This window comes from Pygocentrus nattereri, chromosome 19 (genome assembly GCF_015220715.1).
Source record: "Pygocentrus nattereri isolate fPygNat1 chromosome 19, fPygNat1.pri, whole genome shotgun sequence".
In the NCBI taxonomy this organism is placed as follows: Eukaryota; Metazoa; Chordata; class Actinopteri; order Characiformes; family Serrasalmidae; genus Pygocentrus; species Pygocentrus nattereri.
Window position 1 is genome coordinate 23,850,402 of NC_051229.1, and position 14,241 is coordinate 23,864,642.

Here is a 14,241-nt window from a genome sequence, read left to right on the forward strand (position 1 = left end):
CCTGACCCTCTGCATGTAACCTTTCACTGTTATTGCGTTTTATAAAATAGTTTTTATTCCAAAACCTTACTTCAGAATTACTGTTAAAAAATATCTTGCAAATACAAAATGGTACTGGTAACTATTTATAATCAGATGATATTTGTGAAGGAGCTTTGAAAGCCACCAAACATATGGTTCCTATTATCACCACTGTGAACAATTTTTGTAGAATGAAGCGCTTCACATCAGACCACTCAGAATGACTTTTACTTCATAATTTTATTGTAGAAAAGTTTTGAAAAAATGGAATGGAAAGTGAAAGTCTTTATTTAGGCAGGTTGGACCAACAATTAATTTGCCACCTTAATAAGGTTACCTTAGCTCAATTTTCACATTTTGACAAAAACTATATTGTATGCTACAGGTTGAAAGGAATTTTGGCTAACATTCTGTAGCTTGTCAAACCTCACAACAGTAGTGTGTGGAGCAGTGATAAGTCAATTACAAAGTATAGAAAGAAAAAATGCTGCGATAGCAATGAAAGCTATTCATCCTTCACTCTAACCACTGTTTTTTGTTTGTGTTTTAGGAGCAGTTTGAGTTTGCACTGACTGCAGTAGCAGAGGAGGTAAACGCCATCCTCAAAGTCCTCCCTCAGTGATAAATGGAGGAGCAGGATGAAAACAAAACTTTACCCAGTCTCTCTTTACTTCTTTCTCTCTGCATCCCCTTATCCTTACCATATACAACCTTCTTTCATCCCCTGCTTTTCACCCAGCCTCAACACCTTCCTCTCTCTCTCTCTCTCCCTCTGTCTCTAGATGTTGTATATAAAGTTAAAGCTCTCTCTCTAAGCTCTTTCTCTCCTCTTCGATTTGTTCTGAGCCTGTAGTGCAGACACTGTTCTACTGCTGTAAGAAGATTTAGATTTCTCTCTGTTAAATGTTTGGGCTATATTAATCATATTGTTTTAGGTCTTTATGCGTACATGAATGTGCATTTCATCCTTTGCCAAATGATTACGAAGCATAATCCATTTTGCCTTTGTTTGGTCATCATAATATATCATTTCTTAAGAGAGGTCCTTTTAAGCGCAAGCTTGCATTCCATCACTGAGAAGGGAAGGTTATACCAAAAACAACTGTGAATATAATCTGAATTTAATCTCATTAAAGAATTCCCTTACCTTATCTATAATACAAACAGATATTACTATCAGAAGCTGCTTCTGAATAGAGTAACTAGTTTAAGCAGCAGTATGTAGCTGGCCTGGAAGAAAAGTAGTCATTAGCATAGTTAATATAATTTTAAAAAGTACTGCAGTGAATTTACTTGGTTCAAATAGTGTACACAGTTTCCAGAAGAATGAACTATATTAAATCACCACTTCTGGTAATAATTGTGTTGATGTAATATATTTATATTTTATTATTATATTTATTAATGTGAAAATGTGGATATTTCAATCCTTTTGTATCAAGTACACTCACTGCTTTACCTTTTTTGAGATTTGCAGTCTGTCTCTCTCTTGTTGCGATCTACCTAAGATCTTTTTTTACATTTGAAGAAACAAGTTAGGACACACCGACAAACATAACCATAACATGACCATTAGGCCAAGGATATAATTTTCACCAAGCCAAGGAAATGCTTTATCAAATCATCATTGCACATCATCATTTTTAACGTTCAACAGTTCTCCTGAAATTCAGCATGTACAGATCAAATAGCAACATCTAAGCCAATAGTAGACCATGCTTGTTATTTAGCATCCTAACTGGTCTTGTGATCTGGTAACGGAGAAATGTGTCATGTGCTGTATCATGTATCACGTGATGATGAAAGGGGTGCACTATGTATGTTTGGTTAGTTTCTTTCTCTGCTGAAATGTTACTACACTTGTGGTCTGACAGAGTTGACTATTACACTTCTATTTTTCTTTGTTTCTGATGATTGTAAATAGAAGCCAGAATTCGACCAGAAGCTATTTTTGCTCTCTCAGTAAATGAAATGCTGCAGTCTTGTGAATAAAGTTTCATTGTATGTGCCGTACAGTAAATACTGCAATAGTAAAAAATAGGGTTTTTGACTGTTTTGTAAGTACACAAACATTTTCATACACATTAACTGACGTAAATTGCACTTTCCACTGTCACTACACCACTTCACTATAAAACTGTATGGCTGTATGAGGGCAGCGGTTTGTGTGTTTGTATGTACAGTAACGTGCAAAAGTCAGGGACTTTCATTTATTTAATTTGGCCCTTAATTTTTTTTTTTGAGATTTATTTTTAGATATAAGAGATGGAAAGTACATGAAAAAAAACTGGATTATTTTTTTTAAAAGATACAGAAAAAATGGAACTTATAACCAGGCAAGATCTGTTATACCACCAAAACTGTAATTAACAGAAAAACAGGCTTTAAAACTTTTAAAGTTTTCATCTTTGAGAGAGATCTGAAAAAAAAAAAGTGTTTCTGTCCTACTGTATGAAGACAACTGTGACGCGATGACAGAGTACCAGACGCTTGCGGATAGGAAAAAGGGTTTTAATATCCAGAAAGGGCAATCCAAAAATCAAAGTCGAATTCCAGGCAAGAGTAGTCAAACACCGTGAAGCTCGAATAAAGAAAGGTACAAATGGGTCAGGCAAAAATCCAAGTAGAGAAAAACAGGAAATCAGGTCGATACACGGAAGAGACAAGTAAATCATAAGAAGAACGCTCAGTGATTGCATAACAATACTTCGCGAAGTTGGAGAGTTCAAACTGAGTTTATATATCCTACTTCCTAATCACAGAAAGTAGGTACAGGTGTGAATCCTCAATAGTCCGGGGATCGCGATCTCTGATAGGACTGTGCTGGCGTCATGTGATCCGGTGCAGGATTCTGGGGGTTGGAGTCTACTGAGCCAGGGTCAGAAACTCCTGACTCAGACATGTGATCTTCCATGGCATTCTGGGAGATTGCGTTCCGTCTCTTCCCCGAGACCGTCGAAGGCATGACAACAACTCAATTCTATGGGTCTTAACAGGATGTGTAGCTGTAATGAAGCTGTTACTGAGAAAAGAAAATAGGCAAAAAAAGAACATTTGTAAATTAAAGAAGTTGCTGGAGTTCTTTGAATAAAAGACTGACCACGCCAGACCTCAACTGTTGTTGACCTCAGCTGTTTGGGATTTCATGGATTCTCAGAAGCAGAAAATTGAAACCAACTTCTAAGACTGAAATTTGGAGGTGTGGAAAAACATACCTGCAGAGTTCTTTAAAAAACTGAAAGCAAGTGTTCTGAAAAGAGCGGAAGCTACAATAAAGGCAAAGGGTGGATACACTAAATACTCATAAAAAATTGCACAAAGGCAGAGGTAGCGGTCCTGCTGAGACCATCCGCCACCTTATCAGGAGCATGCCCAGGCGTTAAAGGGAGGTCATACAGGCACGTGGAGGCCACACACAATACTGAGCCTCATTTGGACTTGTTTTAAGGACATTACATCAAAGTTGGATCAGCCTGTAGTGTGTGTTTCCACTTTAATTTTGTGTGTGACTCCAAATCCAGGCCTCCACTGGTTAATAAATTTGATTTCCATTGATGATTTTTGTGTGATTTTGTTGTCGGCACATTCAACTTTGTACAGAACAAAGTATTCAATGAGAATATTTCATTCATTCAGATCTAGAATGTGCTATTTGAGTGTTTCCTTTATTTTTGAGCAGTGTATTTGTATTAAATTTAATACAGACGCTTTCTCACTACAACGTATAATCCGCATAAAAAAAATATTTGAAACAAGAATTTTAGAATGTCTTATTACTTGGTATGACAGCGCACTCTCGAGTGGGTAAGGACTCGAGTTTGAGTAAAAGCCTTTTGTCGATCAAATCCACGTGAGAATCGCCAAACATGCGCCCAAATGAAAGAGATAAAACTAAAAATTTACCTTTATAGTTATATAAAAGCTTAACGTGGACTGGACACATTTATTTGATTGAGGCGTACTAATGACTTGTATTTTGAAATCCAGTTGGGAAACGGAAGTAAAACGTTTGTTTTGAAGTCTAAAGTGACGGTCTAACCAGAGCAGAGGTAACACGGTCAAATGTTAAGCTCTGGTTCTGGTTTATAGAAAGCGAATAATAGTTTTCTGAGCGCGTGGTCTGCATTCACCCGGGAACATGTCCGCCGTTATTCCTCGCATCGAGCAGCTTTCCTCCAGAGTGGTCCGTGTTCTGGGCTGTAATCCCGGACCTATGACGCTGCAAGGGACCAACACTTACCTGGTGGGCACGGGGAGAAGGTATAGGAACATGGCCCCTTTAATAACAATAGGCCAATGCATTACTTATTCACTGATCGGGAGAAATAAACAGGAACAGCAGTCAGTTTAGATTTTATAACAGATAGCAAAATAAAATCTTGCAGTTGTGTATCTTGTCCCCCCTACCTGGAGTACACCTGGCTATATTCCAAATTCCTGGGATTTATTCTCCCAGACAAATTTTGGGGCAATTTTTATGTCATTGAATCATAACATTATTATTATTGTTCTTGTTATTATTTAAATAATAATAATAATAATGTTATGATTCAATGACATAAAAATTGCCCCAAAATTTGTCTGGGAGAATAAATCCCGGGAATTTGGAATATAGCCATTCAGTAAATCTGCTGATTTTAGGTTTCCGTCATTTGATCAGGAGATGAAATAAAGGGAGCCGACATCTTACCCTGAGGTCCTTCTGCCCCAAAGTTACCCTACAAATGCAAATGAATTCAGCTTGTACAAGTTGAACAGCCCCTTCCATGTGAATCTTCTTGTCCCTTGTTACCTTCTTATTAACTTAATTATCCTGCTAATTATTATTTCATCAGCCTTGTAATGGATTTTTTTAATGATTTCTGTCATCTCAGAAGAGTAAAATAAGTTGTGCAAGTGTGTTTGTGTGTGTGTGTGTCTGTCTAAATGTGTGGATGTGATTTGAGGCGTGTGTTGATTGATACAGGGGAGCCTTCCGTTCCTGAGTATATCAATAATCTAAAGGAAGCTCTGCACCAGAATGACACCTCCATCCAGCAAATCCTTGTTACACACTGGCACCATGATCATGCCGGAGGAGTACCTGACATCTTCACACACATACGCAAAGGTCAGAGCTTCTCTCGCTCACACACACACGCACACAAACAGATTAGATTTCCCCATATTCATGATGGTAAAAATGAGCAAGGGAATCTTGAGCAATTAGATTTAGACCGCTGTAATGTTGGACCAGTTGTCAGTGTTATTGCATCTTATCTCTGTGTTTGTGTATTTTATTTTTTTGCAAAGACAGAGTATCTGAGATGCAAACTTGGGGAACAAATGGTTTTATCAAATCGAATTTATTTGTATAGTGCTTTTTACAACGGATGTCACAAAGCAGCTTTACAGAATTTCGGAAAAGACAAAAGTCTTAACAGGATTGTAAGAATGTACAAAACCCCCCCTGGTGAGCAAGCCAGGGACAAAATTGGCAAGGAAAAACTCCCTCAGAACTGAGGAAGAAACCAGGCTTACAAGGGGGGACCCATCCTCCTCTGGTCAAACTACCTACAAGTGATTATACTACTAATATTAATAGCAGTAATATTGGTATTAGGAATAGCTAGGAGTCTATGAGAACATCAGTGTAGGGTGGGCAGCTAGTCCAAGGCAGGTGGTGGCAGCTGGGGCATGGGCAGCTGGTCTGAAGTGGGTAGCAGGAGAACTCGACAGTCAGTCATCCTTCAGTGTCCAGCCAGACATATGGGTGATTGTATACTCGGAAAGAAAGCAGGGAGATGGAATTAGTTTTATTCTATCCGATTGTACATAAACAGGGAATGTAAACATTTACAGAGTGTGGCTAATGACTCCGGTAGATCTGACTATGACAGCTTAACTAAAAGGAGAGAACCAGAAGGACACAGACACGAGAGCACTCTGAAACAGTTTGGCATCCCTCCGCTCCACCGTCCAAAAACCTGAGTGACCGCGTGCGAGCAGCGGGACGACAGCACCAGTGTCTCAATTTACTATTATTCCCTGTGTCCATGGACCCCTGGATCTGCTGCCTTTATCTAAGGGGGAACATTAGCTACCAAAAGCTAAACTGAACATGAGTTTTCAGCCTAGTCTTAAACATTGAGACTGTGTCTGAGTCCCGAACCGTTTCTGGAAGATCATTCCAGAGTTTGGGGGCTTTATAAGAAAAAGCTCTTCCCCCAGCTGAAACCTTCTGAATTCTGGGGACTACGTTACAGTAGTCTAGCCTAGAAGTATTAAAAGCGTGTACTAGTGTTTCTGCATCACGCAGGGACAGGGCATTTCTTATCTTGGCAATGTTGCAAAGATGTAGAAAAGCTGTCCTAGTGATGCTGCCTGTGTGATGATCGAATGATAAATCTGAATCTATTATAAACGCCAAGATTTTTTGCTGCTGAGCCAGGTAAAGTCGGCGAGATTTAAGATTAAATCTGGTAATTTACTTCTTGCTAATTTTGGACCCAGAAGGAGAACCTCAGTTTTGTTCCTGTTTAATAGGAGGAAATTAATCCAGCCTTTCACGTCTTTTACACAGTACTCCATTTTCTTATCCTGTATTTGTCATCAGGCTTGGCTGATATGTACAGTTGAGTATCATCTGCATAACAATGAAAGTTTACACCATGGTTACTTATAACTGTGCCTAACGGTAACATGTATAGTGTAAATAATAATGGTCCTAATATAGACCCCTGCGGAATTCCAAATCTCACTTTTGAATAATTGGAAGATAAATTGTTTACCCTAACAAACTGATAATGTTCTGATAGGTAAGATCTGAACCATGATAGGACCGTCCCTGTGATTCCAACCATGTTTTCTAACCTTTCTAAGAGAATATTGTGGTCTATTGTATCGAAAGCCACGCTAAGGTCAAGTATCACTAAGAGAGATCTGTAGCCTTGATCAGAGGCAAGAAGATCATTAGTTATCTTAACTAGAGCTGTCTCAGTGCTGGTGTGGCCTGAATCCAGATTGATATTTTTCATATATATTGTTCTTGTGTAGATATGAACTAAGTTGTTGGGCCACAGCCTTTTCTAAGATCTTTGATATAAACGGTAAGTTATAAAAAGGCCTGTAATTAGACAAAACGGCGACATCAAGATTTGGTTTCTTGATCAGGGGTTTGATAACTGCTAGTTTAAAAGCTTTGGGTACATGGCCCAGACTAAGGGACGAGTTTACTATAGTTGAACTAGGGTTTATAATGACTGGCAGTACTTCTTTGAGTAATTTTGATGGAATTGCATCGAGTATGCAAGTTGTGCAATTTGCAGAAGAGATAATCTTCTCTAGTTCGAGCTGTGGGAGTGGGTAAAAAGTTTCCAGGCTCTTTTCTACAGCTGTGTTTTGTTCTATATCAGCCAAGTCAGATGACAGCTAAGCTGGATTTGAATTTGATACCGTGGGTTGAATTTGTTGTCTAATATTATCGATTTTATTATTAAAGAAGTCCATTAAAAACTTGTGTGAGAGTTGCTGGGATTTCTGGTTCAGTACCTGCCTGATTTTTTGTGATTTGGGAAGTCACCTTAAACAGTATTCTAGGATTATACTTATTTTTCTCGATCAGCGAGGCCAGATATGCTGAGCGAGCTTTAGTGAGAGCATTTCTATACTCTATAAGGTTGTCCTTCCAGGCAGTGTGGAACACTTCCAGCTTGGTTTGACGCCATTTCCGCTCTAATTTCCGAGCTGTTTGTTTTAAGGTCCGGGTTTTATTGTTGTACCACGGGCAAGCTTTTTCTGCCTTATTCTTTTTATTTTAAGTGGGGCCACATTTTCTGAAGTGGATCGTAAGGTATTTTCTAAATAATCGGTTAGTAAATCTAGTTCCATTGGGTCTGATGCAGTGGAGACTGAGGTTGATAACTCTGGGAGATTTTCTATAAATTGTAGGGTGGTAGAAGGTTTTATTGAGCACTTTGTTGAATAATGAGGGAACATATATATATTATGGCTAAGTCGTAGCTCATATGAAATTAGGTAATAGTCGGAGATTGCTGTGGTTTGCGGTAGGATATTAAGCTTGTCTATGTTAAGACCTAGTGTCAAAACTAAATCTAACGTATGACTACAGTAGTGTGTAGGCCCTGTTACATTTTGGGTAAAACCAACAGAGTCTAGGATTGAGGTAAATGCCTTTTTTAGTGGGTCATCTATCCTCTCACTGTGGATATTAAAATCCCCTACAATTATTACTTTATCGTTGCACACAGCCAGGTTTGCAGCAAAGTCACTAAATTCTTTTATAAATTCAGAGTATGGCCCTGGTGGCCTGTAAATGTTAAATAATGAAAATGCGTTCTTTTCTGTGACTGGATTTGTAACGTGAACAGAGAGGACCTCAAAGGAAGTAAAAGTGTCACATTGTTTCTGACTAATATCGAGAGTATTTTGGTATATTATACAGACTCAACCTCTCTTGCCTGACAAACTTAGCCTATGTGCATAATTATAGCCTACACACGTGGCTTCATTTAAAGCTAAATATTCACCTGCTCTAACCCAAGTTTCAGTAAGACAAAAAAAGTCAAATTTATGATCGCTTATAATTTCATTTACGACGACTGCTTTAGAGTTTAGTGATCTTATATTAAGTAGTCCAAGTTTTAGATCTAAGGTGTTAGTGCTATCATCAGAACATGGATATATGTTGATTAGGTTATTTAAACGGACTGTTTGAGTTTTTCTATGATTAAATTTAGTTTTAATTCGGGGCAAAGACACAGTCTCAATAAAGCAGATCTTGGGTGACGCCTCAAGGCGGATCGCAGACGGTCAGTTTAGCCTGTCTGTCTGCGGCCTGGTCCCGGCTCTGGACTGTCAGCAGCTGTTTACACTACTCTGCCTTCTAACTAAAAGAATATGAGCTATGCTGCATGAAAGTAAGGCAGCACCCTCCCGCGTGGGGTGGGCACCATCCCTACCTATAAGACCAGGCTTGCCCTCAAAACGTAACCAATTGTCTATAAAGCCCACTTGATTTTCGGAACACCACTTGGACATCCAGCAGTTTAACGCCGTAAGCCTGCTGTGGGCTTCAGCGCCGCGCGGCATTGGGATGGGGCCAGAGCAGATTACGGCATCGGACATCGTCTGGGCCTGTTTAATCACCTCTCTAATACTAGCCTTATTTACCTCAGACTGCCGCAGACGAATATCATTGGCCCCTACATGAATGACTATCCTCAAATATCTCTTATCAGCTAAGAGTCTAAGGTTGCCACTAATGTCCGGCGCTCTGGCTCCCAATAAACATCTAACTGTAACCGCTGGCGCCCCTAAAGGAGTAGCTAACTTCACGTGTCGAACAATCGAGTCTCCTATGACCAGAGTGCTTTTAACAGGCTTTACGGTGGATGCTTCCCTGAGCGGGGCAAACCTGTTTGACACGCGAGTCGGAGGAGCGTGGTGTTCCGGTGGGCTAGCTTTGGCCTCAGCGTTAGCATTAGGCTTAGCTTTCCGACTAGACCGCCGAGTTGTCACTCATTCGCCCCGTTGTGAGGGTTCTAACGCCGGAGTCAAGGGGGTGTTAACTCTCCCTAAGACACCCGGAGCTGCTAACGCTGCCTCTGCCTGCCTATCCCTCAATAATCCCCGGATACGCACTTCTTACTGGTCTACCTAACAGCTAACTAAGTGGCACTTGGCTAACAAACACTATCGCTAGAGGCGGAAAAGGGCGTTAGGGTAAACATGCCACACTCTGCGCAGAAGAAGCCATGATATTTCAGCCACTTACCGCTTTTTGTCGATTTAGAAGCTGATAGTACAAAAACGTTACCGCAGTGACGCGCTCTCAGTCAAATATTAAAATAAATCTGTGTTTCTAGACAATCACATGCGTCACTACCAGCGTTCGCAGTCTCCTGATTATTAACCCAACACACCTGTGCACGATGACCTAGTTAGTTAGTATATAAGCCCGGGCTTCAGCTCGATTTCCTCCCTGAGCATACTGAGAGTTCACTTTGTGGTTCTGAAGTTCTTGTTATGACTGTATGTTTATTGTTAGATCTCCCCCTTTTAGTACCTCCACTAGCTGTTTTTGTATATTTGAAATTGGAACTTTTTGGATTGTTTATCGACCATGATTTTGTCTTCCCCTTCGATTTTGGTTGCCTGTGCTTTTTGGTATTTGACCCTGATACTCGTTCTCCTGTATTAAACCTCGTTTGTCCTTTTATCCGAGTTCGTCTGACTCCTGTGCCCACCTAACAGTCTGCAAGTGTGGGAAAAGCCAGAGATTTTGATTGGGTGGTTTCAGAAAAGTTTGAAATGTACATTGTCTGTGTCATCATGTACTAAATCCAACATGCTTCAATCAGAATTCCTTGCATCTCTGCTGCTTCTGCATATAGTGGTAGTTATTCCTGTGCTTAACTGGTTAGTTACTTTTGAACGGTGTGAAATGAGTAATTGGACAAGTACTAGGATAGATTTAATTATCATAATGACATCTGCCATGATCATTGTCATTGATTTAGACTTGTAAATACTGATTCAATGAGTCATATATTTTGTAGTAGTAAGTGCTTGTTTTGTGTATATTTGTGTTTAGACTTGGAGGTGAGTAAACTCCCTCGCTCTCCCTCTCAGCCAGAGGGGATTGGAGAGGAGAAGAGGAAATACACTTACTTGAAGGATGGAGATGTGATAAAGACTGAGGGGGCTACTCTACGGTAAGCCTGATGCTAGAGAGCGTGAGTTCAGAATATACAATGTACATGTAGTCAGTGTGTTCTCTGTGAGCATACATGTGAGTTAAGTTTGTGTGTCCATACATGTTCATTGATCAGGCATAACATTATGCCCTTATTTCTATGCTCATTGTCCATCTTATTAGTTCCACTTGTATAGGTGCACTTTATAGTTCTACAATTACAGACTCTAGTCCATCTGTTTCTCTGCATACTTTGGTAGCCCCCTATTACCCTGTTCTTCAGTAGTCAGTACCCCCATGGACCCTCACAGAGCAGGTACTATTTGAGTGGAGGATCATTCTCAGCACTGGAGTAACACTGATGAGGTGGTGGTGTGTTAGTGTGTGTCGCGCTGGTCTGAGTGGATCAGACACAGCAGTGCTGCTGGAGTTTTTAAACACCTCAGTGTCACTGCTGGACTGAGGTGAACAGTGTCCTGTGGGCAGCGTCCTGTGACCACTGATGAAGGACTAGAGGATGACCAACACAAACTGTGCAGCAGCAGATGAGCTATCGTCTCAGACTTTACATCTACAAGGTGGACTGACATGGTAGAAGTGTCTAATAGAGTGGACAGTGGATGGACGCAAAACTCCAGCAGCACTGCTGTGTCTGATCTACTAATACCAGCACAACACACACTAACACACCACCACCACATATACAGTATGCAGAGAAACAGATGGACTACAGTCTGTAATTATAGAACTACAAAGTGCACCTATATAGTAAGTGGAGCTGATAAAATGGACAATGAGTGTAGAAACAAGGAGGTGGTCATAATGTTATACCTGATCAGTATATGTTTATATAATGTGTTTGCCTAGGGTGTTGTTCACCCCAGGCCACACTGATGATCACATGGCTCTGTATCTGGAAGAGGAGAAGGCAGTGTTTTCTGGAGACTGCATACTGGGGGAGGGAACGGCTGTGTTTGAAGACCTACATGACTATATGCTCTCACTGCACACACTACTTGATGTCAATGCTGACCTCATCTACCCAGGTGTGTGTTTATGTATATGTGTGTGCATATCCATTAGTGTGTAAGAGTTTGGAATCGCAATTTAAAAGTCACTGTTTTCAACAAAATAAAATAAAGATTTTGCAGATAAATGTATGAATGATTACGATACTGCTACATTACAACTTCACAGATTTCAACTAATTAGTAGGAAGTTCAATGTGTACAATGCTGAACAGAGCTGTAGTTATTGTTGTTATAATTTATTCTGAAATGAACATACAAAAAAGTGGTAATCAAGTATCATTCAGAAAATCTATCAAGTAAATAATTACAGTATATTATTTATCATTTAATAATTTTTTGGTGTTCAACAAAACTTTTTGGTGTTGAAATATCAAATAAAACACTTTGACATAACCTAGGTGTACTTCAGTCTATACTGTAAGTTAATTGAACAAAATAACAATAATTGTTAATGCATAATAAAAAGTATAGGTGTGTATGGTTACATGGTAGAAGTTTGGCAGTGTGTGTAGTGGCAGCAACTCATTGTAAATTTGACAGAAAAGCAAAATGTTCATATAAATCTTTTGTTTAGATTTTAATGCCATTATTTTCACACTCATTGGCTGCTTTTGAATCTACTTCTGCAGTTTGTCCTATTAGTTTTACATTACTTTGTGATTTGTGTGTATGTGCTGTGTATCAGGTCATGGTCCTGTTGTGTTGAGTGCATGCAGTAAGATCCGGCAATACATCACTCACCGTGGTGCTCGCGAGCAGCAGATTTTGGACGTGCTCAGACATAATGCTGCAGATGCCTTCAGCTCCTCTGCCCTGGTTAAACTGGTTTATAAGGTAGCACACAGGCACACACACATACTGCCTTTTGGTGATGTGCTCATGACATTGATGTTTTGATTTTGCTGTAATGTTGTATTAACTTTGCTTTGTTTTTAGGACACCCCTGAGCACTTACATCGTGCTGCAGAAATCAACTTGCTTCATCATTTAAAAAAGCTACAGAAAGAGGGAAAGATCTTTCTGGGTACATTATGTAATAAAATAGTCAACTACTGTAGTTTAAAGGAATGGATTGGCAAAAATATCAAATTTACAGTTTTGCACTTATTCCAGATGTAGTCAATCAAGCAAGGCAGGTTTGGTGTTCAAGTGATGCTTCTTTAGTTTAGTGCAGGACTATAAGGCTAACATCTCAAACTGCATCCAGGTTGTGCAGACTTGTTGATGTGGTTTAGGACTTAATTTGAAAACTTCACCTTGCTGCCATTTTAAACAACAGGAGGTGTTGTGCGGAAATCCACCTCTGGTTCATGTTAATAACACAGATATATGGTATATGTTTGTAAAAAGAAACAACAAAAATCATGAATGTGATTTAGTGTCCATATGCCCACTGCTTTCAGCTACATGGTGAAGTTTTGTTCATTTTCATTAGCTCACAGTTAAGTCATGGTGTTTTCTAAAAGTACATCAAGTACTCTGTGTAACCTTAATGAAGATTTAGGTGTGGTTTGTACAGGTTGAGCGATGTTTTGGACATGTATTACAGAAAATATTTGGGGAAATATTGTCTTCTAGTGTGGCTTTGTAACTCCAATATAAAATTAAAGAACCAAAACTTGGACACCAAACAGATCTTGGATGATTAACTGCATCTGGAGTAAGTGAAAAACAACATAAATCTGATGTATCACCAATGCATTACTTTAAAGTACCATCTTATTTTCATGTGGGTACTTTTGCTAATTGATGCAGAACGTGTGTGTGTGTGTGTGTGTGTGTGTGTGTGTGTGTTTCCAGTTGGAGATTCAGAGAAGTGGAAAAGCAACCTGTGACTGCCTGCCACTGATGGATATTAATGATGAACAATGATTCAATTTAACAGATATAGTGCCTCTGTGGATACTGCTTAATGCAGTAATATAGTCCATATGTTAAGTGCTCAGTGTCTTTGGTTCACATTTTATCTGAATTTTTACACTTAGTCTACTTACTTGCCTTTTCAATAAATTCATAACATTACGATGTTATCTGGTGCATGCATAAGTTCCTCAGTAGTCTGGCCTAGTGCTAGTACTTTAATTCAAGGAAAATATTATTGTGGCTATTAGTTGTATGTATTTTGTACATTATTAATACAGGTTGTATCAACTGCCACTACACTGTACATCATTGACTGATTATGGCCATTGGGCTTTGCTACATTGCATGCCAACATTTTATATGGTATTCTTTTGGAGAGAGAAAACTGCTTCAAATGGCTAGACTGTGACTGCTGTGTTATCCAGGCAGAATTCTGTAATTATTGTTGTAAGCCGTTTCATGGAATTGTCAGCCCCTTATCTACAGAGCACAGACTGCACCCCACAGAGGACTGGCTTAGTGAAGGCATTTACTCACTGATAAGGAGGCAGTGATGTGACCATATTTGAGGAATAAATACAAACGCCATTTCCGGAAAACTTGGGACCTTGTGTAAACTGCAGTGAAAAC

The 14,241-nt window shown here is 39.4% G+C and overlaps 2 protein-coding genes across 2 annotated transcripts in view; both read left to right on the top strand.

The window, feature by feature from the left end:
* The window catches only part of slco5a1b (solute carrier organic anion transporter family member 5A1b), a 42,430-nt gene extending 40,371 nt beyond the window's left edge, over positions 1-2,059 (top strand). Inside the window, exon 23 of the mRNA XM_017699233.2 lies at positions 572-2,059. Within this exon, the coding sequence (XP_017554722.2) occupies positions 572-643 (72 nt within the window). The 3' untranslated portion in view covers positions 644-2,059. The remainder of the gene's footprint in view (positions 1-571) is intronic.
* A 1,975-nt stretch (positions 2,060-4,034) lies between these two features.
* On the top strand, positions 4,035-14,210 carry lactb2 (lactamase, beta 2). Its single transcript, XM_017699234.2, has 7 exons — positions 4,035-4,281; positions 4,968-5,131; positions 10,616-10,736; positions 11,585-11,763; positions 12,434-12,582; positions 12,685-12,772; positions 13,549-14,210. The coding sequence occupies exons 1-7, from the start codon at positions 4,160-4,162 to the stop codon at positions 13,581-13,583; spliced, it is 858 nt and encodes a 285-aa protein (XP_017554723.1). The 5' UTR covers positions 4,035-4,159; the 3' UTR covers positions 13,584-14,210.
* The last annotated feature ends 31 nt before the right edge of the window (positions 14,211-14,241 follow it).